The sequence below is a fragment of the Syngnathus typhle genome, linkage group LG18, assembly GCF_033458585.1.
Source record: "Syngnathus typhle isolate RoL2023-S1 ecotype Sweden linkage group LG18, RoL_Styp_1.0, whole genome shotgun sequence".
Classification (NCBI taxonomy): domain Eukaryota; kingdom Metazoa; phylum Chordata; class Actinopteri; order Syngnathiformes; family Syngnathidae; genus Syngnathus; species Syngnathus typhle.
This window is the reverse complement of record NC_083755.1, coordinates 2849770-2877672: the sequence shown is the minus strand read 5'-3', so window position 1 is coordinate 2877672 and position 27903 is coordinate 2849770. Positions and strand designations below refer to the sequence as shown.

General features: G+C 42.2%; 2 protein-coding genes and 1 long non-coding RNA gene across 7 annotated transcripts; 2 read left to right on the top strand and 1 right to left on the bottom strand.

The window, feature by feature from the left end:
- Positions 1-275: 275 nt before the first annotated feature.
- Positions 276-10831, top strand: LOC133171219 (UBA-like domain-containing protein 1). Its single transcript, XM_061304376.1, has 3 exons — positions 276-522; positions 974-1033; positions 9268-10831. Exons 1-3 carry the CDS (start codon positions 415-417, stop codon positions 9580-9582), a joined length of 483 nt encoding a protein of 160 aa, XP_061160360.1. The 5' UTR covers positions 276-414; the 3' UTR covers positions 9583-10831.
- Positions 10832-16717: 5886 nt separating this feature from the next.
- LOC133171374 (uncharacterized) lies at positions 16718-19593 on the top strand. 4 transcript variants are annotated; one of them, XR_009718772.1, is made up of 4 exons: positions 16718-16866; positions 18160-18358; positions 18751-19158; positions 19377-19593. It is a non-coding gene; the product is annotated as an uncharacterized LOC133171374 (long non-coding RNA). The 4 variants fall into 4 exon arrangements; XR_009718771.1 differs by having other exon boundaries at positions 19253-19593; XR_009718770.1 differs by having other exon boundaries at positions 18754-19593.
- A 2630-nt stretch (positions 19594-22223) lies between these two features.
- On the bottom strand, positions 22224-26138 carry si:rp71-1c10.7 (tumor necrosis factor receptor superfamily member 12A). 2 transcript variants are annotated; one of them, XM_061304691.1, is made up of 5 exons: positions 25709-26138; positions 23611-23709; positions 23326-23469; positions 23000-23048; positions 22224-22857 (listed from the first exon to the last, which is right to left on the bottom strand). In XM_061304691.1, the coding sequence occupies exons 1-4, from the start codon at positions 25788-25790 to the stop codon at positions 23008-23010; spliced, it is 366 nt and encodes a 121-aa protein (XP_061160675.1). In that variant the 5' UTR covers positions 25791-26138; the 3' UTR covers positions 22224-22857; positions 23000-23007. The 2 variants fall into 2 exon arrangements, with proteins under 2 accessions (XP_061160675.1, XP_061160674.1); XM_061304690.1 differs by having other exon boundaries at positions 22224-22860; positions 25709-26136.
- Positions 26139-27903: the final 1765 nt, after the last annotated feature.

Sequence of the window (27903 nt, the reverse complement as noted above, 5' to 3'; positions counted from 1 at the left end):
AAAACAAACTGTCGCCGAGAACACTTCTACGTCTGTTTAGAGCTACTGCGTGAATTGTATTGCATTTTCTGAGTTGCTGTTTGAAATCCATCTTTTTCATGTGATTTCTGGAATTGTATATCTTTAGGAATTCGAACACGGCAGTCATACACGACTAAAAGACACGCGTGAGACGAGAGCCTCCTGTTTTGCACTACAATTCCCTTGCGCATTGTATTGACTCTATTGGCTAAATAGCGCTGCCAATCAGACGAGGTCCCGCCCCCACCGCTCCTACAGTAAATATTTGTGTTTGGCCAGCCGGCTGTAATGGCGGACGACTGAAGTGGAGGAAGACGGAATACAACTCGAGTGAAGAAAAGAGGAAAACGGTCGAAAGTCTGCTTTTGACTTAGGACACGGGTTTCGTCGAAAATGGATGAACTTAAACATCAAGTCATGATTAACCAGTTTGTCCTGACGGCGGGTTGTGCAGCAGACCAAGCGAAGCAGCTACTGCAGGCGGCACATTGGCAGTTTGAGGTGAGGGGAAAAGAAAATGAAGTCTGCACGCGGCGACTGTTTATGTTTGCGACGATCGACTAGCTAGCGCCTGTGTGCCTCGCCAAACATTCCTACCTCGTTGTAGTCCAACAAACGCGCTTTTCAAACATTTCACTGGAATTGGAAGTTAAATATTAATTTTGCACACAAGATAAAGCTGTAGCAGGGTTGCGAAACGCACTCCCTAAGCATATCCAATTAGACTTCACTCGAGATTAAATTCTATAATCCGACCCACGGTAGCGTTGTGTGCAATTCCGCAATAAATGGCCACCGTTTTGTCTTGCAAACCCGGACATGCAATTGTTTCGCCACATGCCTGTTCTATTGCGAAACAAGTCACGATCGACCGTAGCGTTGGCTTCTCTGTTGACAATAAAACACACAAAATGTAATCTAACTTCTGTTTTGTTTCGATTTTTTTTCTTAGACTGCCCTCAGTGCCTTTTTTCAAGAAACAAATATCCCATATGGCCATCATCATCAAATGGTGAGTTTGGGGTGAAAATAAATCTTTAAACTTAAAATGTTGATTTGTTTATGTAGTTAAACAATCGACATAAGCATTAAACTGTCCTAGGTTGTATGAAGGGCGATACCGACTCTCACAGGCTGGGAGGGTTGGTGTGTTACTAACAATAACAAAGCACATGTCGGCCATGTTGTGAGCTTCCAGAAATACTGTAAACACACACAGCCATCAGCCACGCTGACACAGAACCTCCAAGGAGGAAAAACGAAGGAACTACTAATGCTTTTTAATAAAATGAAAAAAAATTTTTTTTTTTTTTATTAGGACATTCGTTTTAGTTGAGAGCGGAAAATACACACAGTGTTTCCTGGAAGAGGGGCAGTGCCTTTCTCAATAGTCTCACTGTGCTTGCATTCATTTCATTTGCTTGTTGCTACTCCCCCCTCTCTCATGACACATCAGCAACCTTGGGAGGGAGGGCAGACACAACATTGTAGGGTAAAGTAGAAGGTGTCGGGCCTATATAAACACACACACACACACCCTTTAACCTTTTGAAATCTCAAGCACCGCAGTGATTCCTTGACTACCTAGTTTGTCATTTTATAATCAAAGAAGCGTACCCTTAAATACAGTGTAAACACATAGCATTACTGTTTTGACGTATGTCTTTAAAGGGCGTGGCGTAGTGTGTGACTTCAGGAGGCCATTTACTATGTTTGGTACGGTCTTGAGTGTCTTCTTGCGAGGAAGGAATGGAAGTATGAATATAAGAAGTTATGTCTTCTATCCCGCAAGGGTCCCTCGTGAAATAAATTGGTGTGATATTTGTACGCGGTAGGTAGCAGATTCTGTTGTCAGTATCAAATTTCAAATAACACCACATGCCTAAACTGTTACTTTCCTTTCATGTGCATTTCTTATTTTACCGGGAAAGTCATTCATTAAATCAAACTCCATTTTAGGAGTAAATCACAATTATTAATTATGTTTTCATAACAATGTGGCTCCTGTCGTAACAAAAGTATCTTCAATTTAAATCATTCCAATCTTTCGCAGTGTTGTGTTTAGAGGTGTGTTCTTGCGTAATCACAAATTCTTCTTCTCTTTTTGGCTTATGCCAACATGCACGCCTTTCTCCTCCCGTGTGCTTTATCATGTATTTTGAGGTTGCTCATTGTGTGTCTACATGTGTGACTCACAACAATAGTACAGTAGAGTGGCATGGCCATCTTGCATGGCACATTGTTCATTGCTGTAGAGATTAAATTCAGTCTGCTTCAGTGTTCTCAGTCTTAATGATTATCATGTAAAATGGCAATACTAACAAAATATGTTATTAGTAAACCATTTTGTTGCAACTACAATTATGCAAAATAGCTAAGGCAACCTATTTTTTTTTTAATTAATTGATGAGAATAAAACAATTTGTCTCTGAATGTTCTGAACACTTGCTTTCATTCCAGGGTTGGAGTTAGGGTTAAATTGGCTCATGTTATTCATTATTTAAAAAAAAAAAAAAAAAAGCTAAATATTTGGAACCGAGTTGACAATCCAAGTACTGCCCTGCCCTTTGCCTCAATTGCATAAAAGACCAAAATCAACTCCAGGCCATTGCCAGGATTCTCAACCGTCAGTGAACCGACTAATTAGTTTCTCTGCCGGTCTCTACTCGCTAGTCAGTAGAAAATGTCTTTTTGTCTGACCAGGTTGACAGTGCAGTCGAGGTGTCTCTATAAAGATACCGTTTTTTTCCGTGTATAGTGCGCAAAATTTAACTAATTTATTGTCCTAAAATCTGGGGTGCGCATTATACATGGGTACAAAAAAAAAAAAAAAAAAAAATTTTAATTTTTTTTCTTTTTTTTTTTTTTTAAGTCCCAATGATCGTCACACTCGCAGGGAGGCAATGGGTCCCATTTTTATAGTCTTTGGTATGGTCTTAACTAGGCTGGATGTAATTTATTTTGTTGGCGTTGGTTTCTCCGACTGCCCATAAACGCACCACCGCGCTTCGTGCGCGCACGGGACAGCAAACGAGCAGGTGATCGAGCAAGCGTCTGATACGAGAGCATTGCGGTCGCATGGAGCGTGTTTGAAGTGAACAGCAGAGAAGAAAGGCAAAGTGTTGTGAAATAAAATGCACAGAACGGATGCGCAAGACACGTCAGCTATATAAAGAGCGAGAGTTGTTTTCTTCCTATTAGTTTCAATTCACAGTTTAATTAGCAGTTTCAATCAGCAAATAACAAAATGCGTATTATTTTATTTCACAACACTTTGGCTTGTTCCTTTGGTCTCTGCTGTTCATCCTAAAACACAAAGGCGCTCTTTAAGCAATGCGACAGTGAGCGCCCGGCGCGCTGCGGTTGCGCGACCGCACCAAATTAAGCTCCCTGCGCAGTGCGCACTGAGGTCCACTTAAATTTTAGAAAGTACATCAGGACTTTAAAAATATCTTCTAAATTTCAGCGACGGCTCTGTCACAATAATCGACCAGCCCGGTGCAGTTGGGCGGTCGGCGGCGCGCTACGGTTGAGCGTTCTCTCGCACGCTCTCTCTCTCGCTCTCTCTCGCTCTCGCACACACGCAAACCGGATATCATACGGAGGCCGCCATTACAGATGCGCAGAACGGATGAGCAAGACACGTCAGCTATATAAAGAGCGAGAGTTCAGTTCTCTACCTAAATCCGTATTACAGGTAATATTTTATTTCACAACACTTTGCCTTGTTCCTTTCTTCTCTGCTGTTCACTTCAAACACGCTCCATGCGCACGGTGCGCGGTGGTGCGTTTACGGGCAGTCGGAGAAATCAACGCCAACAAAAAAAATTACATCCAGCCTAGTTAAGACCATACCAAAGACTATAAAAATGGGACCCATTGCCTCCCTGCGTGTGTGACGATCATTGGGACTTAAAAAAAAAAATAAAAAATTTTTTTTTTTTTAAAAATTCATAAAAATTGGGTGCGTATTATACATGGGTACAAGCTTTTTCCCAGCATCAGCATGCCATTTTTAGGGGTGCGTACTATACATGGGGGCGCACTATACACGGAAAAAAACGGTAGTTTTTTCTGGCCTAGTTAAATCACAAACTGGTACCTTGAGAGTGAGATGAGAAAAATCTATCCAGCTCCATTTTTGACATCAATGGAGGTTCTCTTTCAAATACATTTTTATTTTAACCATGGCAACCGAGTATTTCTGGTGTGGGCTGTTCCTAAAGGTAGACGAGCCTTCACATTCCGCTTCACCAGTGTGCCTTTTATTGACAAAGAGTCTCTTAATGTTACTTGGCACACACACCAGAACAAGAAGAACCATGGGAAGATTTAGCTTGCTAAATCTCTTGTCGTCATTTAGGTTTTTTTTTTCTTGACTTTTCTTGTAAACGTGCTGCCCTTAATCGCACACACTTGCTGTCAAGAGTGTTTGTTTTTCCTTACATGTGTGCAGTGTGTCACTCACAGTGCCCTAAATAAACCCACATGTGGGACAGTTGTTCAACGGTTATCTGTTTTCAAACCGTAGGATTCATCAGGGCGTGTTGACGTTCTTCTACTCGGGTTTGAAACGGCAGTTTGGGAAAAAAATGCAGTTGTGTAATCTTTGATTGATCCTATCTGCATGTCATGAGGTGTTCTCTAAGATCTTGGAAGGAAAAACAATTGTTCTTCCCAGAGCGCTGTGTTTCCATGATGATACATTCTCCTCGTACAGCTTCTATGAACATGAGCAGTGAATCCTCATGTGACCAGAAATAAGGAAGTGGCCCAGCTGGATGACTTCCACAGCTGTCCGGGAACATGTGACCCCCCCGCCCTATCATGTGACTCAGCCGAGAAGCTAACACAGTGACAAAGCCTGCTTTAATCCTGCCACAGTTATGGCAGTTAAAGAAAATGCGGCAAGGGACCCATGTGGTTTCCCGGGAACAAAGTCGGGACTGGGTTATAATGGGACAAAGACAAAAAAAACCTAGAGCAGTGTAAATTGCTGTCATAAAAAAAAATCTATCTTGTTAGTTAGCACCGCCCAACGCCTCTCCTATGGATGAGTACCCCCATACTGTGTGATAAAATGTCAGGAACAAACAAAGTTTATTGTGCCGTGATTGCTGGTTATCACTACCATCAATGTGAATTCAGCGCATTTTATTAAGGTCAATGTGCAGTTTCTTTAGAGCAAGCAAGCAAGCCTTTCTTTCACTTCCTGTGGGTTTGTAGTGTTTATCTCCGAGATTAGACTTGGACGTGATTCCATGTCCATGCTCACAGATGCAGAATTTGCCATTCATAAATCATGACGGGACCGCATCGACTGTCTGCTCTCATTTCTGTGTGTCTGGACCACCTTCCATGTGTCGTCACACGTTGACGTTTTAGAGATGGTGGGTGAATAAGGTAGACTGTTTGCACCGACGCGTCTAGCTAAGTGGAGTATGCCAATGCCAGGTATTTGGCCAGGCTTACTAAGGCCTGCTTTGTATGTCAGCCACAATAGACAGACAATAGCATAGACGATATTTAATGCGTTTTACCCAATGTGTGTGCTTTTTGTCATGCACAGGAGCAATCCCATGGCCGTGCACTAGTGGTGAGGCTGCCATGCCAGGCAGTTGGCCACATCTGAAGTGGCTAGCTAGGGCAGTGCTTTTTCTTGTTCCAGCATGTTGCCCTGCACGTTTCCTGGAGCACAGCTTTCCCAGAAGCCTAACCACTTGCACAAAGGCTTTTCAATACACACATCTTAGCGGAAAGGTTTCTGCTTCCAATTCACTTCTCTCATCCCGACGCTGCGGTCAGGCCAGGAAAACGACTTGAAACTTTGAAGCCGCTTTTCTTCTGCAGCTAAACATTGCTGTCACATTGGCCCGTTTGGCAGTCTGGCTTGGTCAGATGACATTTGAAAACAGACTAGCTAAGATCTAATCTTACTATTCCTGTGCTCTCGCCTTCACAAGCTTAGTTCATCCTTTTTCCTGCTTGCCTGGATCACGTTTGTAAGCCGTTTTCTCATCCTGATATTTGTTCCGAGCAGTGTACGATCCCAAGTTTGCCGAGTGAAGCAAAGTGATGGCACTAGACTCGTTCAGATAGTGACAAATAGTGTTTCTCTTGGCAATCTGAACCCGATTGCTTTCCTTGCAGCTGCTCTCACTCGTGATGACCTTTGGCCCAGTTTCCGTAGCCGGTCTTTTACCAAGCCAAACTATTTTCCTACACATGAGTGAACTACGGCATCTATTGTTAGCATGCTTGGCATTGTAGCGCGTACTACAGAGTGCAACAAATGTTCCATTTAGTCTCCCACTTGTATCATTTTCCCGTCGCAGGCCTCCTAATGTCTTTCCGTCTTCCTCGTGTTGTTTCACTGTACATTTGACATAAGCATACAAAAACACGAGGTGGACTGGCTAATGATCAACTGTGCGCATAGAAGGGATTTCAGCTGCTTGAAGCTGAGTGGGAAGGAGTTGAAAGGTCAGGGTTGGTAACTGTCTTAACTTCCATGCCGGCAAGTTGATTCATTGGGCGAATGTTTTCACTTTGCGCAGTGATTAACTCATGCACTTTGCCAGTGGAAAAACAGGAAAGTTATCTATTATGTGTTTCAAGTTAGCCCGAGTTGTACACAAGTGCCATGTTGCAACTCTGTTAAGACTTTTGACTTAATTTTCTCCTCATAAACATTCCATCCAAAATAACACCAGTGTTACAATGCAATCTTTATTTCTTCATTTGCAAATGCACTTTATCTCTGGGAAACTTGTAGTCTGCTTTCATTTCAAAACACGTATGTGTCTTTTTTTATAGTCTGTGTAAACTTCTGGTTTCGACTATGTGTCTCAACTTGCCGGAGCAATAGGAAATGAGCCATGATTGCCATTCATATATTGTAAAAATTAAAAGCCTGGGAGTTTGTTCTGTGGTGTAGCATCACTGAAGATAACGTAACGTAATATGTAAAATGAGAGAACCCCCACTTGGTCCTTTAAGCTTGGCACACACTCGGGAGTATTTCTCAGGAATGCGTTTGGTGAGGTTTGAAATACCTCCCATGTCATCTGTTTGCACATAAACAAACACGCAACAACGATCAGCTCACAAACGGTGGAGTTTTTCGGTGAGTCGAAGCTCGCCATTGCCTATTTCTGGTACGGCATCGAGTCTGGCTTGCCAGGCGATGACCACAGAGCCTCAAAGATCTCCGCTCTTTCCTGACAACAGTCGTCCCCATGGTAACGCCTCGCTTGTTGGCTGTGTTTTGAACACAAACTCCCAACTCTTTGTTATCGCCGTGTTTTTTCCCCCCAAATGGCTAGATTACTCTTGAATTTAAGTCACTCTTTGATTCGATCACTTAACATTGCTCGGATTATACCCGGCAGCGTTTCCACTTGGAGCATTGGCTTCTGTCATTAGAAAGAAAACCAATCATCCTAATCAGTTTTTGATTAACTTTACATTCATTGCTCAGCACGTAGTAAACAAAGTTAAGCATTAACTGTTTTGTTTCATTCACTTGAGTTTTCTTTTTTTTTTTTTGATAATCTACTTATCGTGCCCATTTCCTTGCTCTGAACAGCTTCTTTGCAAATGTGCATCCTTTATTTGTTTACAGTACACAGTCTGGTGCTGAAGTGACCTTTACGGTACAAATGGAGCATTGTTCGTTTTAGAAAATATTTTTTTCCACAATCTCAGTCCCCCCCGAGCAACGTGGTTCTATAGTCAGATGTTGTTAGCATTTCAAAGTAATTCGGATTATTTTGACCATTTTGGAATGTTAGAATTCCTCACTAAATTCGATTAATCTTTTAAGGCAGATTCCAAAGAGGCATTTTGTTGTTTTCATTCCATGATTAATTTTTGGCTAATTTAATGTGACATCGTTGACAAATATTACATTCAGGCAGTTTGTTCCTAATGATCCCACTGTGGCGACAGATGCTTTTACATTCCTTTCCGATTCTTCTGTTGAGTCTCAAACAAAAACTAAACGTGGCCTGGGCATGTGTTAGCAAAACAATGCAACTGCGTATGTTTATGGATGAGTCAGAGGTCTTGGCAGACAACCTGAGAGGACAGGTGTCAGGTTTTTGCCTTCATTTTCTATTCAAGGACATTGAAGGCTTAATCCACAGTGACCCACCCAGAAGATAAACAAATCCAGACATTAGCCGCCACCGTAGTGTGCTCACAAAAGGTAGAGGTCACGGGTACTTTCTAGGGTGTCGTTTTACCGCAGGAAACGGCCTCAAAGACATGAGCCAGCACTTCCTGACAGGAGTGCACCATGCTCACCTTACATAACGGTGTGCCAAAGGGAGAACCTATGGTCCAGTCTAACCTAGCCAAGCGTGCCCCTGTGAAATTTTAAGCAGCAGCACTTTTAGGGGGCACACTGGTTCACTTTCAGCCACCCCCTTGTTCGAGAGGAATGCTATTCTCCTGTTGTTTTTCGGACCACCGCTCCGACTCCGAGGTCAAGCGCGTGGCAATCTCCATGGCATTACAGGATACAGTGGCTCAGACTGAGGTCTGTGCCATGAAGCCTCAGTGTTTTTCAGCCTATCCTGTTTTTCAAGATTTTAAATTACGTAGTAGTACTAGTTCACCAAGGCGCTTTGTTTTTAGAGCCTGGCCAATCGATCGGCGGGCTGATTATATTAATGAGCCTGCGGTGACCTCTTTTTAAAAAGAAAAAAAAAGTCTGTGACTTGGGTGTCTGTCCTGTTTTAAGTGGTAAGCCTCCTGGATGAAGGTGGCTCCACCTTTGCCTCCCGCTGGAATACAGCAGGTTGTTGTTTTCCTTGTCACAAATGTCTTGGGGGAAGCTGGGCATGGAAGTGGGTGAAAGGCACAAAACATTGGCCATGCAAGCTTCCAGGCACTTGGTTGCTGTTTTTGGTACAGTCATGAGTTTGGTGTGTGTGTGCTTTGGGCGTGTTGTCTGGCAGCACAACAGCAAGACTGCTGGTACACAATAAGGTTATTTTGGTGTCTATTCATGGTGAGGAAAAAAGAGACAACCTGGTCGCTCAGTGAATCATGAATTGATTTGTACGTTTATACACACTAAAATACTCACTAGGGTGTCACTTGAGCCAACCTTGGAGAAACCGGATGAAAAGGGGCGGCAAAGGGATGTTTGAGCTTCTGAGCATCATTAGCGCATGGTCAAAATGTCTATTTCCTGTTTTGAAAAAGCACTAATCCGTGGTTTTCCTTTCCTACCCTCAGATGTGCACGCCAGCCAACACACCAGCGACACCCCCCAACTTCCCGGATGCCCTGACCATGTTCTCCCGGCTCAAGGCGTCCGAGAGCTTCAACAGCGGCAGCCCTATGTCGGCGTCGGCCGCCACTTCGCCCCCGCCGCCGCAAGTCGGCGGCTGGGGGGTGTCACCCAACGTGCCCAGCGTGCCGCCACCCCCGCAGGGACTCTGGACTCAGGGGCAGCCCCCCACACAGCCCTGCCCCGCCTGGCCCACGGGCGTCAACCCCCACGCGGGCGCCGAGCAAAAGGCGAGCGTAGCGATGGAAGCGGAGAGATGAATTGCCACGCCCCCACCAACCCCCCGCCCAACCCCGGCGAGGCGGGCGATTTCTCCCAACCCCCCCAACAAAAAAAAAATGGATGTGGCAAGAATGGACGACGGACAGATATGGAAAGACGCAAACCAAGAAAAACTTTGGGTGAACAATTTCAAGAGGAGAAAACCAATGCAAATATGAAACGTGAAAAAAAAAAAAAATAGAAGATGCGCACACACATAGTAATAATAGAGTATGTGAAACCTTAGTTTTTTCTTACATAAATGACAAGTGAAATATCTGAATTTGGAAAAAAAAAATAGTCATGCCCAAGGATTCTATGTGATGTTCAAGGACGTTCAAGGCAGCAAATTTTGTAGTTTTTGTTCAGCCCCTCTCCCCAACCTTTTTTTGTTTTCTCTCCCCCCCCCCCCCCCCCGAATTAATGACCCCCCTAACCCCCCCCACTGGTCTTGTTGTGTTTCCACGACTGTCTGTGCTGCATGACGACAGAGGAATTTGCAATGCAGTGTTTTCAAGTGACTGAAGCATCATGCACCAGTGTGTACGTGTGCGTTGTCTCTGGTTGGAACCCGTACGTGGAAAATCTATATAAATGTCTATGTAAACACAAATACACACGCGTTTAAGGAAACGCCTCCATATTCTCATCCCCATCGTCAAGGCGGGGCTTCTTCTTACCTCACCTGGTGGTCACCTGACTTCTTTTAGCCAATCAGGGATTCTTCTTAAACCAACCGTTGGCGCTGATGACACAGGACATGTTCTTAACAATTTTGGGGCATTCCCCCCTCCCAATCTTAAATGCAGATGCCTCTTGGTTCATGCTAGCTTATCCGCAAATACAACGGCTTATTTTTCAACCGATGTCTACAGCTGTATACTTTTGAGATGATGGGTTGTACAAGGAGAAAACATCACTAGTGGTTTAATATAACATTGTTTGTAACGATGATAGTTTTATTATCTGGGAGCCGAGGCGGTTCTGCGAAAGCAGCAAAACTGGCTCTAGGTGGGGGGAGGGGGAGACGTGACTACTCCATTTTTTGACTCTTTGTAAACATTTTGCATGACTTGTCAATAATATCTTTTATAGCAAAATTACACATGCTTTCCAAAGCTAATAATGACAGCTAATTTGAGTTGGATCATCTCAAGATAAAAGAGAAATACCCCTGACAGGTTGCTTGAGATGACGACATATTAGGGCCACACAAAAAAAAAAAAGAAAAAATGATTCGAGAGAAAAGTTGTAGGATTGCGAAAACTACTTTTGGGCGCTAGAAAAGGCTACAAAGCATAGTTAAGAAAAGGGAAGTTGTAATATTTAAAGAAAACAATGGTTTATTGAGACAATTGAAGGATTTCAAGTACGATACCAAAAAAGTAAGTATTGTAAGATTTTATTTGGTTATTTTTGCTATAGTGGGTCTTTTTTTTTTGTAAAGATTTTTTCTCCTACAATATGAATTTTTTTTCACAAAAATGTGGCTATTTGTTTTTCGGAATAAAAAATATTTCTGTTCAACCCTTTCTCAAAATACAATTTTAATTTTGTATAATAGCAATGTTATTTTCTTCATTTTGTGACTATTTTTCTCAAAATGATTTTTTTGTATAATTTTACAATATGCATTTTTTTTGTGTGGCCCTAATTTGTAATTCGAACTTTAAAAAAGACAGGATGCTTGTGCACATGGAATCAGTTGCTGGTCCTCCGATTTGTTAAGGAGGGCAAAGGGCAACTCAGTGGGGGTGACCCTCATTTATGGCAATATATTACATGCAGGGTCCACCCCTGGTTTTGTGTTATTTTCATTATTTTATTTTTGGAGATAAATAATATTTTATCATCCTGGTGGATGTTTTTTTTTTAAAGTCAAACAATTGGGGCAATTTTGAATCTAATGAAAAAAAATGTTTCTTGGTTTTATTTTGATCAAACCTGTTTATCAATTCATCTTTCCCTTGCTTCCTACTTTATTTGGTTAAATCTGAGTGTTTTTCTGGGTTGGCCTGTTCATAAATGGTTTCTCATGTACGTCCACTTCCCCCACTTTGTATGACTGTATGAGACCATTCCCACAATATTTGTGGACTACCTGATAATTAACTTATCATTTTTGTGAACCTAAATAAATATTGTTTGTCAACCTATTGAAAAAAAACATTGCTTTTAATGTGTTAATAAAGATCTTATGTTATGATATTTTGAGGAATTGTTAACTACCGTTTTTTTCCATGTATAATGCGCCCCCATGTATAATACGCACCCTAAACATGGCATGTTGATGCTGGAAAAAAGCCTGTACCCATGTATAATACGCACCCAAATTTTGACTCCTACTTAAGTCCGTGAACGTAAAATTATTTCAGAAAAAAGATCATCTTTGGGAACAACCGGATGTTATTCTGCCGGTCAGTATCACTGCGCATGCGCTAGCAAACTCGATAGCGAAAAAATGTTTCGGATTTGTGTAGGGTACATTGTGACAGCAAACGAGCAGGTGATCGAGCAAGCGTCTGATACGAGAGCATTGTGTTCGTATGGAGCGTGTTTGAAGTGAACAGCAGAGAAGAAAGCGCATCTGTAATGGCGGCCTTCGTATCATATCCGGATTAAAAAAAATATATATATATTTTTTTTGTACCCATGTATAATGCGCACCCCAGATTTTAGGACAATAAATCAGTTAGATTTTGCGCATTATACATGGAAAAAAACGGTAACCTCTTTATTCTTTACCCCAATAAGGTATTTTGGTAACACCTCACCGCGAAAGAGTGCCTCAGATGAAAAGCAAAATGAAGGATAGAATAGAAGGAGACGAGTTCAGCTGCAAAGCAAGCAACCGGTATGTCTCCTTGAATCGTTGACTCCTCAGATGTAAACACAAAACACCAGCTGTCCACAAGCTTCCAACACATTAGCACAAGCACAGTAAATCCAAGACTCCATGTTCTAAACTGACGTTCACACCACTTGCTCCTCTATGAGTACTGATGATGAGAGCATGTGCCAATTTGTCAATGTTCTAGTTCCTGAGGATTTGAAATGTATGTCGACAATTGCAACACAAAAAAGAACACTAATGAACACAAGTTGACCCAGATTTGTAATGAAGGCCGTGAAAATCAGTACAAATAAATGTAATTGCCACCTAATTTGATAATTGATTAGTTATGAATTAATTGTTATTTCTCTGAAAAAGTTGCCTTATTGCAAGTAGCTGAAAATTTGAACTCACCAGCTAGCAGAACAGGGACAGAGAGTGTTGGCACCTCACACTCCTCTCGTCAATCTCGATTGCAGACACGTGACCTTTCACCCGCTATTGACCTCTGAGGGTGAGCTGAGGAGCAAAATTGTAATATTTGTCACAACCATCTGCCAAACACTGAAATAACAATGTCATTTTTGTCCATTTGATTTTACCCCCTTTAGAAGCACAAACTAGATTTTTTTTTTTTTTTTTTTACCATGTGCTGTAGTTACAGTAATCAAACTAAAAGCTTTTAAATTACAACAAACATTCCGTGTTTTGTTGCAATCAGCCAAGTGTCGTGTCACATTTCACAATTTTAATCTGACAAATCTTTACACAACTTGTCTGCGTTTATAGCTGCCAAAGATTACAGCAATGTGTGTGAGACCGCAATGAACCCGCGACAATGGCTGTGTGCCATTCCGGCCACTCTTGTGTCCGAGATCCTGAGTGGAACACAAAGCCGGCTTTCTTTCTGCTCTCGCTGTTGTATCAGTGCTGCCTGACTGCATGCATTAGCACCAGCCTCAACAAACACACACACACACTGGGGGAAGTGACATTCCCATTTCCTGTAAGGCATCTGAATGGCATGAGTAAAATGATGTACTGTAGCAGTATTCCAATACAGTAGGACCAAACCAATCCCATTTAAATGCGATGTGAGCAAAAGAAAACCAGCAAGCCTGTAAACTGTAGATTAGCGCGCATGTTGCCATAGCAGCAGTTTTATCGGAACTGCTTTCAAAGAGCCACTCTTAGGCTTTTTGTGGCTTTTTGGTAATTGATGAATGAAAACGTTACTCAGAAGTTTACTTAATAACTCGTTATATTACCGTCCAAATGCGTTTACTGCGTACTAAATGAAATTTTTTGTGTGTCCCCAATAAAAAATTTTTTAAAAAAGGCTTTTATTCAATGTGCAGTCACAGAAAAGCAGCCAGCCGGCCGGGCCTGTCCGAAGTAACTCCACCTCCCTTCTGACAAGAGGAGATTGGAATGCTTCAAATTAGATTTTCCAAAGTGAAGCCAGACAAAAGTGTCCCATAAAAAAACATTTTACAGGTGAACGAGCAGCTTGTTACCCTGCAGGCTATCGCACACACATGAAGGCAGCTGTTCTTTAGTACCCGAGTGGAACGGTGGCCCATTTCCAAAATATGACTTACTGTATACGTGACTCAGTGTGCACTTCTAGCTTAGTCTGCTTTGTATCAAACTCGTCTGTGAGGCAGATCTACGCTCGCAGCCATTATGAAACATTCATGATTACCACAGGGGGAATTTTAGAGCAAGCAGAGACCCTGCCAATTGGTTGTACAGAACATCAAATGAACACTTAACATGAATTTGACCATTAGACACATACTGTATATAAACAGTAATGGGATTATTAAATCCACAACATTGACTTGCAATTTCTTGTTTGTATTGCCTTGTGGCTTGCACCCTTGATTGCAATTGGCAGACTCCATCATTTTTGCCCAATGTCTATTTCTGATCATTTCCAAACCATCTACAATTGGAATGTGGACAGTTGTGTAAGTCCAACTTGTGCTCCAGTAAGATAACGTGCACTTGTGAGCTGAATGCGATTCACATGTGGCCTTTCATAGTGCTGATCCCGCATGTTGGCACAGTGCCTGACATTTTCTCACTCGTCCTGTTTTTACCCCCAACCCCCCCTTTCTCCCTCACGAGAGTGGCGCGATGATCGCAGATGTCCAAGAAAGACAAAATAAACTCTCTATTTGATGACATCATTGCTTCAATAAGCATGCTAGAGATCATGGATCAGATTCCAATTCTTGCCAAATTCACCTGCTGTCCAGGAAATGGCCACCACAATGTCCTATCAAACACACACACATCATATGATGCCATATTTCACTCAGTGACATCACTAACTAGATGTGATGTCTCAAAGCAGTAGTGGCACAGGATGATGTCATCATTTGAAGCTAGGACACACAAAGCTCAGGCAATGACGCAACGGCCGGTCTGAGCCACAACCGAATGGCGTCACCGTGGACAGCAAATAATCCTCAGATACTCGTCTACTGTACGGTCGGCTAATCACAGATTGACCTAGATCGAGCGCAATCATGATAGCGTGACGCTCAAAGAGCCGCTTCCTTTCCTAGGCCTTTGGTTAGCTGTTATGTAACTGCTTCTCGTGACGTCTATAGCATCCAAATGTGCAATTTTTTTTTTTTTCGGCAATAAACAAATTAAAGACTATTGCACCTTACTAATGATCCTTTACCATAAACATCATATTGGGATCTCTGTATGATGTTTAACTTTCCTATGTTAAAAAAGCAAATCAAAACATGAAGCAAGCCTGTCATTATGACATCAGGAAAATAATTTCCAATTCATCCCTTTTTTGTATTGCATCTCATATGATTGTGGAAATGTACCTCCAACTGTATTTGTAACAAAATGCTATTGCAGCAAAGGTTCACTTTCATGGAACACAAGCCGAGAGGCAACATTTGCTGCTGAATAATGAAAGTCATTAGGCACGGCGGGTTGTGTCGAGGCTCCCCTGTGTGACTAATACCCGACAGGTGGCACACACGCATGTTTTATTGTTATTTGATATCTCACACCTAACTGAGAAGCTAGTTCGCACTGCAAGAGCTAACCGCATAGAGGAAGTGAACTGCTAATATCTAGCAATCCTTTTTACTGTTGAAACCACTCAATCACTAACAGCTATTTACATTCACATCAACTGTCACTGAGTGGGAACCCAAAGATGGCAAAAGCATGAAAGTCAGGCGAGTGAACTGTGATATCATCAGTGGCTTGGAACTAAGTTGAGATGAATACATACATGCACAAGCAAATAGATGGGTGGATTGGTGTTGTTCCCCTGCAGGATTGGTGATGTCATCCATGTAAACTGAGGACACTGAAAGACTCATCTCCTGCTTGTTAGTGTGCCATGATGACATCTAGTGGTCACAAAACACACCCACGTTGGCTTTTTCATCTGGGGAGTGAAATGTAAGTGCAATTTCAATCTAAAGCAGGAAGAATCCTGCAGTTTCTTTTGTTACTGACATCACCATGATGACAGTGACCCGACAACCCGCAAGCACCATAGGAAGAAGGCAACACAAAGCTTTAAGGATGTCACTACCAAAGCGTTGCACGGCGTTAAAAGACAAAGGTGTCCCAATGAGGTCACAAGATAAGGCCATCATGCGGTATGATCATGGCGTTAACGCTGACAAACTATTGACATTTCACAGAGTTGAAAACACCTTTAAAGTCATTCTTTCACCCCGAAATCTAATGTACACCTTTATTGATGTTTCAATATTGTGAGCTTCCTATAAATGATCAGTGGAGTCCTCAAAACATAGTCCTCTTGTTTAGAACTAATGTAGTTTACACTTAATCTCTATGGAACCAATTTAAGATTGTTTTAACATGTCTATCTGACATTTTCTCATACATTTAGCAGTTTAGGCATTTGTGATTTTGATAGGTTTGTTTTGTTATTTTTCAATACCACTGCAATTCCTTGAATTTGATTCAGTACTAAAGAAGACATCAAAAACTGACTTTTTAATTGTTTGGCTCTTGGCTCTTATCCTTTGCAAATTATTATGTATTTAGAAAAGAACAAAATGAGGACAATTTATTGACCCGGCTAATATTGCAGAAGTATTGTACATCGTCCGCAGGGACCACGCTGTCGCCATCTCCTGGTCAGTATATGAAATGCTGTCGACAACTGCCGGGAGTTGATTTTATTATAATTTGGAGTGGCGGGCCCAACATGTTTTGTGACCATTTTAGTGGAGGTCCATTTGGTAATATTTCCTAAAATTAAACGGATTGAAAGATGTCAATATTTTCATATCGTGCAGTAATCGTCGCTGTTCGTGCAAGTTGCCAAAGACGCGCTTTTGTGTGATATGAATTGAGCTTTCTCGGCTACCGTACATTTCCGCTTCAGCGAGCAGCTAGCTCTTCAGGTTGTTACCATTTTGGGCTTCGAGTGAGTAATGTCAACTTTTTCCAAGCTCTCTATTTGCTGTATGTATGTCATGCACACATGTAAACAATGACACGAAAGGAGAATATTTGTTAGTCGTTAGGTCAGTGGAACTCGCTAGCTCTCGTGAAACAAGAGGTGGAGCGTTAGCTAGCACGCCCACCCACTCACAAGTAACACTCACTCGGGTGTCAATCAATGGATCATCAACGAAAGCGTTTGACTTGAACGTTTTTGTCCAACTTGAAGACTGGAGGCTCCACGTCGGCTGCTGGTTGTCTATCTGCATATCTCGAAAGATACCTCCCCATTTTCCATCTGGCATTATGGCTCTGGCGACTAGCAAGATGGACCTTAACGTTTGCCTCCTAATCTTAAATATAGAAGGTCGTGTTATATAGGACTTCAAATATTTGGCGTCCAAAATGTTATCAATGGACATTTTAATTAGTCATTTTCCAAATGAATAATGTCCTGTTGAATTTATGGGCATCAGTCAAAAGAAACAAAATAACTGCTCTACAATGGTTAAAGTTACATGTCAATGTAAGAAGTATAGTTTTGAAAAATGTACCTGCATTTTAACTTAAATAGTATATTTCTGATCATAGTTGGCACATGAAAAGTGAAAGTGTACTACTTTGTTCTTCAAATAATGACTTGAATTTAAAAATATATATAAATCTAAAAAAAAAAAATGCGTATAAGGTATGTTAGTTGGTAGTGTTATGTGCTTGAGGAGCTGATGTGAGATGTCATATTGTCATGGCACCCCAGGGAGAAGGTGAGCGCATGCAAGCAGCTAACATCTCTCCCAAAACGCAAGTAGCACAATATCATCATCATCACACTTGTCTGGATATGTTTTTTGATGACATTGATGCAGACCAAGTTAGTGAGAAACATATATTTAACTAACTTGCTTTGCGTCAGTGTCATGGATATACTTGTCCAAAAGTGTGTGGTGGTGGTTCTGTGGAGTACCTGGCACTTAGGTTTTGTCCCAGTGAGAGATGTTTGCATGTGGTCACCTTCTCCCTAGTGCCTGCCACGAGAAGAGACATCATACCTGAGCTCATCAAGCACTTAAGCTGCTTCCATGCAGGCAGGGCCTTTTCAAACTGCTTTTCGATTCAATAAATTGTTCAAGTGGAATGCGAGTCTTTGTGATTTGAAAATTCAGAAATATTTTGGGTTGGGGAAGAAAATAAAATATTTTATTGGAAAGAAAATATTTGTAATTTTGTTTTAAAGTTTAAGTTGTGTTATTGTAATAAAGCTTTATTTATTTTGCAGAGTAAACATTCAATCACAAAGTTTGATGGCAGTCTGCTCGTTGCCGAGTGGTGAAGTGGTTGGCCAGAGGGACGAGTGGTGAAGTGGTCGGCCAGAGGGACGAGTGGTGAAGTGGTCGGCCAGAGAGACAAGTGGTCGGTCAGTGGGACGAGTGTTACTCCATACCTGGACCTGAGACAAAAAGATTGCCAAGTAAAAAGTTAAGACAACATTTTGTGCAGAAAATGTTTTAGCGTGAAACATACGAGTGCACAAGTAGAGTTGTTCATGGCACAGAGTATTGCTGATTGTTCCTTGCTGCATGCCCCAGGAAGTTAATTTTGTTCCTTGCTGCCTGTCAGAAAATAGGAAAAAAGATTAATGGAATAAAGATAAGAATGTGCAATGAGCAGCGTTGAAAGTGTCTCACTTCTCAACTTGCCTTAGAGTTGAGGCAGTAACAAAGAAACCAAAGTGCTGCGGCTTTGCTCTGGTCCTCAGCTTCCGCTACGAGCAGTTTCTTGATGGTGCGCCACGCTGGACACAAAAAAAAGTCATTCAAATTTTGAAACATGTTGGCTAAAATGTAAATTACTTTCCTTCTCTTACCAGCAGAGGGCTTTTAACGAGCTCACGGAGTATCTGTGGCTGAAGACAAACCGGCAGGCTTTGCACTTTCTGGACCAGGATTTGCCACCTCCACCTGTAAAGAAAAAGAAACATTGACACAACTCTATTTAAGTTGACAGGTTTTACTTTTAACTGTAGACTGGAAGCAGCCAGAGTTCCTGTAATGTTAAGACTTTCCAGGGTGGACACCTGCACACAACACAAACAAGGGAGCCATCAAGCTGCCATTTAGTACATTTTATTTGAGCGTCAACTCTGAAAATGGAGGCAACCTTGAGGAACCTCTGCATGGTTTTGGAGGGCTTGTTCCTTTGGCCAGCAGGGGGCAGTTTTCCAACAGCATACTTACTGGAAAGTGCTCTGCAGGAATAGGGAGGCATAAAAAAGCAGGTAAGTGCTCTTAAACAATGCCAAGTTTGTAGTAAATTGTCACCTGTTAACACGTCGGACAAGAGGTTGATGCCACAGGTTCAAAACCTTGTAGCTCCACCCCAGCAGATCCATGCTGCAGAAACTAGGTCTTTTGGCACCACCTAGTGGACAAAAGGAAGAACAAGCTGAAATGTTTGACATGTGTCAAACATTTGGACGCGTGCGTGTTTCACCAGTGAGGAATGGAGGGCAGCACCGAACGTCTCTCCAACCAAGCTGGACACCATCCCAGGTCAAAAACCGTTCAGCCATATTGGCGTTGAAATGTTTTCTTGTTTTCTTATCTATTCATAGGATATGTCTCATTAAATAGATAAAAGCACCAAATTATTACCTGTTTGCAGAACACTCCGTGGTATAGTGATTAAAGCTTTTGCCTTATGTTCGAGAGAACCGAGTTTAAGTCTTGTACTGTTCCAATTTTAGCTCCAAGACTGCTTTGTGTGGGGCCCAATCGCCGGGCAAAGTTAAAAACCGTTCTGCCATTTTGCCAGGTAAATTTGGCGATTTTGTTTTGGTAGTGTAGGCACAAGTTTGAACTTGCTCAACAACAAAAAAGAAAATTACAAAATTACCAAGGATTTCTGAACTCAACACTGGTGAGATGGAGAAAACTTTCCCCTTATGTTCGGGAGAACCGAGTCTCACACTATTCCAACTGTATCTCACAGACTGCTTTGTGTTGGGCTTGATCCATGGTCTCCCGATCACCGAGTAAAGTTATAAACGATTTTGCCGGAGAATATTGGCTTTTTTTATTCGATAGTGTATTGTACATAGACTACCGTATTTTCCAGACTATAAGGCGCACCGGACTATAAGGCACACCTTCAATGAATGGCCCATTTTAAAACTTAATCCTTATATAAGGCGCACCAGACTATAATTAATTAATGCATCATTAATGCATCATGTCAGATTTTTAATCCAAATCAAATCATTCTCCATTTTATCTTTTTTATTTCAACTTCAGATGCAACAAATCACTTTATAATCACAAAATAATGATCCATAGTATTTTTGATTCATGATTCATAGTCTTCAGCAGGCCACTTATGCTTGATTTCATGACACAATGCTTCGGGACAGTTTGAATTTAGAAATTTAGTCCATATATAAGGCGCACTGGACTATAAGGTGCACTGTCGGCTTTTGAGAAGATTTTAGGTTTTTAGGTGCGCCTTATAGTCCGGAAAATACGGTATATGTTCATGTAATGACGCCAAGCTACTGCAAGATGGCAGTGCCCCCATTCACTTGTATGTAACCCAGCGTAAAATGAACATGTCCATTTCCTTTTTTTTCATCATTGCTGTTTCTTTAATGTAGATGTCATTTCAATTCAGTTTCAATATGGTTTTTAGAACTTAAACATATGAGTACTTTACTGTACATCTGTTTAGTTTAAAATATCACATAAGCAGAATTAAATAAATACGTACGTCGTACGATATTAAGCATATAGGCTTTTGACTCGATAGTTTATGAAGCGAACAAGCGAATGGGGGCACTGCCGTCTTTTGGTAGATTAGTGTCATTACATAATAATAATAATTCATTAAATTTGTATATCGCTTTTCAAAAACCCAAAGACGCTTACAGGGAACAAGGCAAAGACATACACGAGGGGAGGGGGACGGGGAAGAAACAATCGGATAAAATTAAGAAGAGGAAACCAGTTATGGGTAGGGGAGGTCATGATCTTGAGAGAAGAGGTAAGTTTTTAGACGGGACTTAAATATGGGGAGTGTGGGTGAGTCACAGACAGACTGAGGGAGAGAGTTCCAGAGTCGGGGTGATGTGCAGGAGAAGGCTCTGTCACCGAAGGATTTGAGTTTAGATTTTGGGACTGTCAGACGTGAAGTATTGGAGGATCGGAGGGGACGGTTGGGGCAGTAGGAGGTCGGATAGGTAAGTGGGAGCCAAGTGGTGAAGGGATTTGAAGGGGAGGAGGAGTATCTTGAAGATGATACGCTCCTTAATGAGGAGCCAGTGAAGAGAGTGGAGAACAGGAGTGATGTGTTCACGGGACCGGGTGTGGGTAAGGAGGCGGGCAGCAGAGTTTTGGACTAGTTGAAGTCTATGCAGTGAGTGAGCAGTGATTCCAGTGAGAAGGGAGTTGCAGTAGTCAAGCCGGGATGAGATGAAGGCGTGGATGAGGGATTCAGCGGCAGGGAGAGAGAGGCAGTGCCGGATTTTGGCGATGCGTCGGAGGTGGAAGTAGGAGGTCTTGACAACTGAGCTAACATGAGGGTGGAAGGACAGTGTGGGGTCAGAAATAACGCCAAGGTTGCGTGCCAGAGGGGAGGGAGTGATGTTTGAGGAGTCAATGGTGAGTGTGATGGATCCAGTTTTATTAAGGGAGTATTTAGTGCCTATGAGGAGGAGCTCTGTTTTGTCACTGTTGAGTTTGAGAAAGTTATGGGTCAGCCATGTTTTTATTGTAGAGATGCAGGTTTCAAAGTGGGTGAGGGAAGGGTTACGGGTTGGTGTGGTACGTATATAGATCTGGGTGTCATCAGCGTAGCAGTGGAAGTCCAGATTGAGTTTGCGGATGACAGTACCAAGGGGAAAGAGGTAACAGATAAAAAACGCTTTATTGATGATAGTCAAAAGCCAATATGTTTGATAATATATTAATTAAATGATATATATTGTATTAATTAAATTATCTAAAATTATAATATAATTATATTTAATAAACATAATAAAAAATAAGTAGGATCTAAAGCTTGGGTTACGGTTCATACTAGAGTTAGGGTGTCAAACTAGGGTTTAACGCTAGGGTTAGGGTTTCAAGGTAGTTTGAAACCCTGGCCCTAGAGAACTCGTTGTGCTAATTTTTTTATTGTAATCCTCATGGATTAAAAGTGCTCTCCTCAGTATTTACGTCATATTGAACTCTTGTCATAGAAGTGTCGTTTTCTGCTTCTTTGTTACAAGCTCATTTAGGGTGAAAGGACAGCAGTGATTGAAAGACTTGGATCAATGTCTACTCAAATTCACACCATCCACCACCACCACAAAGTTCAAAGATTTATTGTGAAAATACATTTGGTACACAAAAAGAGCAATAAGAGGACACATTAGGTCAAAAGAAGCCAGTGCATGTACACAACATTTCTGGGGGAGAATTAAAATCATTAGGGAGTTAAAAATCACAAGCTGGCATGGATGAAGTTTAGACATAAAAAATCTCTAATAAAGTTTCATTTTAAAATGTGCTCGTTTCTCAAAACATGACTTCAAATTTTAACCATACACTCACTAAAATAAATTCTGAATCATTCCTAATAGTGTCCGGAGTTGGATTTCTGTACATGGTTTAGAACTAAGTGTTTATTAAAAGCAACCACGAGTATTTGGAAAGGAAACAGAAAAGTCACAGACTAAAAAAATAAGTATAGTGTCGGGTTTGGTTGGCAGGAGCCACAGTAACAGTGCACGATTGTCTAGAGAAAACATTTCACCTAAACATTAGCTACATTCAAACAGACGCCAGCAGCGTGTCCCGCCCACTCGCTTGACCTTTGACCTCTTCATACTTACATTCATGCTATTACGTGGCTGAAGGTCACCGGGTCAGATCGGGGTGGGGGGAGCACTCGCCGCTTGATTCTGTACGTCACATGAGTGTGTTTCCAGAGGAAGATGAGGCTGCTGAAGACAAAGAGCGACCATTACAGAAGGTTAAAATGTAATATATAATATGACTCTAGATAAAGGGAATACAATCTTTTGACCCGCCCATAGTTATTTCACATTGAAGACAATCACATGACATGAAAAGTACACTCACTGAAAGGTTTAAGCTTGATAAAGTGGCCCTGCAGTTTCTTCAATTGGTTCTGCAAATTCAAAACAAAGTAGAAAAAAAAGTGTCATGTAAAGGTTTACGGACATGCTCACCTTTACCAGCATTTGCTTACAAGTGACATTTGCATGACTTTTATTTTTTACCGTCACTCAAATAACGTTAGCTGTCACAAAGTTGCTGATATAGACACGTGGACCAAGACACAAAACAATCCAGTCCAGGCTAAAAGTAAAAAAAGGATAATCATGATGCCTTATGGCTCAGTGGTCTGATGTAATCATAATAAAACCAAACAAATAATGATATACCTCGTAGAGGCAGTTTGTGTGACTTGCGGCGATGCACCATGACGCCGATGAGGAACGCGGCGCCCACCAGGATCACGGCCAGCACCGAAAAACTACTGATGGCCGCCAGCTTCCACACGTCTGACGTTTCCTCCACCAATTTGCCTACGGTTGACAGATCACAACTCTTATTTGGGTTCACTTGAGGCCTTACTTGAAATAATATTTAACCTTGGCGGTTACGCGGGCTCCCTCTAGTGGTAAGCACGCTAAATTCAATTCAGTAGCAGTTCATATATGTCTCACATGTGTTGCACGACGGTGTCTTGGGGTACTGCTTGCAAGACGCACACGGCACGCACGCGTCCAGATCGGAATTCCAGAATTCCGAGAGTCCACATTTACCTACGCACAAGAAAACTTGTTAAAAGAGCAAGAGTAATGGATAACCCATTGCACCTACAAATCGCCCCCCTCTAAATTTAATCAAATTTAATACGAATTTAATCATCTGACAGTATACATTACGAAAAGAAGCCAAAAGATGCCCATTAATTAAAAACAGTAGAGGATCACTAAGTTACTGAGGCAGTCAATTTAGTGTTAAACACGACCGTGTGCTGCCATCATGTGGTTGAAAGTGGACGTACACCCACAATAAACTTAATGGCGTTACAGTGTACTGAACAAAAAAAACGGCTTCCTCGGGCTTGTTAGTATTTCTTCCACGGCACGTCACCCAGATGAAAACAAGATGGTGTTTAAAGGGGAAAGGCTTCCTTTCCGCCTGCCCGCCCGCTGTGGACACAATGGAAGTCTTCATTTGTTTGCATGACAGCCAGACAGATGAACGCTTCAATGTGTGCCCCGTTTTTTTTTTTTTTGTCTTTTTCAAAAAATGAAATCAGAACTGAACGTTGCACGCAATACCCAGTTGAGTAATTTCACTGTATTTTAAAGACCAAAACGTACATTTTAGACAGAAAACCATGAAAAAATATACAAAAATGAAATACTGTCCAGTGCCGAACTATTATATTAACACCCAATGTTAAACGCCACAAACGGAATGAGTACTTATTCTCCCGATTTTTTGACATTGTAAAACTCTTATTAAACGCTTTACAAGTTGTACAAGTCGTGTGTCGACGTCACAGTTGTATGCTGCAGAACCAAGGTCCGTTAGCCGTTTTGTTTTTTTATCTTTAGTGTGCTAGTGCAGCACAGTGTGATTGGAATGCGTAGTGGTAGAGCAAATGTGGCACCAGCAGAGGAAGAACTCCGGGAATGCCCAAGGTCAGGAGGAAGGAGCAAGCGTAGGCGTGACCGTCAACTGACCCCCGTCCGACAAAGCTCGTCTGCACCGCAACGTGTCGCAACGCAGCAAACTGTCGCGTCACGCGTGTCCGCGCTCACTCTGGGAGTTTTCTCGCCCCTCCGTGGCTGCGTGTGCAATCTGGCGCCGGCTTTCGCATTCCTGACGTTGGGGAGTCTCGTCTTTTTGGGTGTGGGGATGTTGCGTTTTGTCATAAAACAGACGGGGGCGGGCCAAGCAGCAGCTGATATCCAGATGTGGGAGACTCGGTGTTTGGAGTGGCGGAGGCCACACGCACACGCGCGCGCATGCCGACACGCATACAAGACAGGCGCTTGAAAGCATCAGGAAACGATCTGAGGGCAAGCAGTGTTTTGCTATGAACTCAGCCTGCTGTCCTCCATCGGGATTCAATGCAAAGCCTTAGCAAAACAGCCGCACTAAACTCTTTGTTCAGGATCAATCCTGTTAGTTGGATTGTTTATAATCGATTTATGATACAGGCCAAGATAAAAGTCAATCATAGTTTGTGTATTATTATAGAATAGTCAATCATAATTTGAATTATTGACAATATTTAAAGTGATATTTCATATTGTACGGTTATTTTATTTTTCTGTTAAAACGCTTTGGCAATGCTAATATATAACTCGAGATGTATTGTATGTAGATTGATGAGCACGGGAAAGCAGTGGTTTTCACAACCCCTGAAGGCATCACCTTACATTGTGGTGCCTTCGGAGTCGGTCGGAGTTGCTTCGGACTGTCCTTGAAGGCATCACCTGACATACACCTAATTACAGTAGCTGTACTGTATATTAAGTGCGGTGTTGCCTTTAAGGTCAGCCTGAAATCAGAGTCAAATCCAGCTACAGATGAAAATTCACGTGTTTATTATCGTTAATGATGTATTTTCTTTGGACCGAGAGTTGAAGGACAGTGCATGAAGCGGATGATGGCTCTCTGAAATCAGGCCATCGGAATGCGGAACCGGTTAACTATGAAAGCCGGTAAAGGAAACGCTGCACACGCACACACACACAAAAGACACACAGAAAAAGAAGCTTAAATCGAACAACCAAAACTTACTTTTTTGTGCCCACGTGCCGTGGAACGCGCTCAACAACGCCACAAAAAATCCGCAAATTGTGCATAGAGCGTGGGAATCCATTGTGTGCGCGCGCTCAAAACACACCTATTAAAAATAATTTAAAATATGTTCACGCTTAGAGCGAGGAGCGCGCGGTGGTCGTCAGCATGGAAAAGTGAACATCACGGAGTGACTCACCGGGACCACTGTGCTCCGTGTTTTTTAACACTGGAGAACACACCCACGCTCACTCACACACACACGCGCGCGCGCGCCATGAGTCATTTCCTATCCACTTTACACTGCTCCACTTCACTCGGAAACTCCACCAGTGAACTTTTTCTCCCTTTTTCCCACATTCAGCACATGCACACGACAAGCTAGTGGACACACACGCGCAAAAATGATTAAACTTTTAAACGTGCTGTTTGATTCTACAGTAACATACGAGAGCGAGCGAGGGTGCGAGACCTTGTAGTCTGGATTCAATCGTGTTCTCATTGTTATTACCACGCCTGACGACGTCATCCCCGCTGGCTGCCAACACACACACGCACACAGTGCAGAGGCGCGCAGAGAAAAAAACCGTAATGACATCCAATGGCGCAACGTGCTTTGTTTTCGGGAAAACTTCAATAATAAGCTAACGGACCATCCTGCCATAACAGGACACACCGCAGGGGGTGGCAAAGTGGGTGTAGGGATTTGCATGTCCCCCTCATGCTGTCAGGTTTAGAGTTTGAATCTGGGATGCCGGGTTTGTTAAATTATCCATACATAGGAATCTAAGTCTAAATTCCAGATTTTTTTTCTTTTAATATTTGATGTTGCACTTTCCACCCCAAATAACACACCTGGTAAGAGCGCTGTGCAAAATTAAAATATTAATTCACACTTTGGAAGATGTGAGTGTCCCTGACGCAGAGTGGTGTTATTAGCGTCTGGGGGTAGGGCGTAGCCTCCCGCAGTCGTGCAAATGCACAATAACAAGGCCGTCGACTCATGGCCGCTCCGCACCGAACATCTGGAGGTGTGCGACAGCACCAAAGCTTTTCGTGCCTGCTTAAAAGTCGGGACAATCAGGGCCAACAAGCTACTTCAAGTCAACTTATTGCTCCATGAAATTTGCATGGGACTATTTTTGTTTCATCCAAATCGATTTCAGCTTCTATATGTTGCTGTGACAATTTCATCTGTCCAGTGTATTAGAAATGGGACAGTTTGAGCCAAATCAGCCTTCGTGGTTAAAAGTTGTGATTTTGGAGATGAAACGATTCGGACAGACAAGAACAGTATTAGTATTGACTGTTTTCCAGTTTTGCTGGTTTCTAGTTGTGACATAGTAATTAAAAGTGGATCATATCTCAGGTATCAAACACACTTTAAGCTTAAGCAGTTATATCGCAGACTTTTACTTTTTTTTGTTTAGCTGACATTATAACAAAGTCTCCTGGAACGTTGATCTAACTGTTCCCAAATGCTGAATTAACTCTTTTTTTTTCTCCCCTCTTCTCTGTGGAGTCTGGAAGCGTTCCTGCGCAACATGGTGTGAACTGCCTTTCCCACAAGTTCTAACGTCAAACAGACGTGAGCCAACCTCGCAGCGCTCGTTCACATCGGCCGACGAGCGGCGGGAGGAGGAAAAAGGAGGCTCATCGCATTCATGACGCTCAAAGAATGTCCTCGCGCAGATGTTTTTCTACTCGACCTTTAGGACGACCTGGAGCTGCGCAACGGCCGCCCATATGTGCTGAGACTTTCCACTGCTGTGATTTCATACGGTAATGAGCCACTATAAGCTGCAGATGTTGTGTCAAACTCAGCGAGGGGCGCCATGGCAACAGGGGAACACACGTACACACACAAAAGAAGCAAATGCATGACACACACTACAGACAACACGCACACAGAAAAGCAAGTCATGAAACAAACACTAAAGGCAGACACAAAAAAATCTAACTCAAAATTGGCACGCACTCAAACATAAAACCCACTGTCGGGACAAAAACACACAACAGACATGAAACGCAAACGCAAACCACAGGCGAAAAACAATAAAAACAACACAATCATGAAACGTACACACAAAACAGACATTGAAACAAACAGGCAGACAAAACAAAAGCACACAACAAAGTAGACACTTGACACACAAAAACACAACACATAAAACCTGCAGACACACACAGACACA

Excerpts from the sequence above, each read along its gene's own strand:
- si:rp71-1c10.7 (XM_061304691.1), bottom strand. The coding sequence starts at position 25,790 with ATGGATTCCCACGCTCTATGCACAATTTGCGGATTTTTTGTGGCGTTG. Across the intron at positions 23,710-25,708 it reads CGGCACGTGGGCACAAAAAA|GTAAATGTGGACTCTCGGAA; the intron begins GTAAGTTTTGGT and ends TCTTGTGCGTAG. Across the intron at positions 23,470-23,610 it reads GACACCGTCGTGCAACACAT|GCAAATTGGTGGAGGAAACG; the intron begins GTGAGACATATA and ends TGTCAACCGTAG.
- LOC133171219 (XM_061304376.1), top strand. The coding sequence starts at position 415 with ATGGATGAACTTAAACATCAAGTCATGATTAACCAGTTTGTCCTGACG. Across the intron at positions 523-973 it reads CGGCACATTGGCAGTTTGAG|ACTGCCCTCAGTGCCTTTTT; the intron begins GTGAGGGGAAAA and ends TTTTTTTCTTAG. Across the intron at positions 1,034-9,267 it reads ATGGCCATCATCATCAAATG|ATGTGCACGCCAGCCAACAC; the intron begins GTGAGTTTGGGG and ends TCCTACCCTCAG.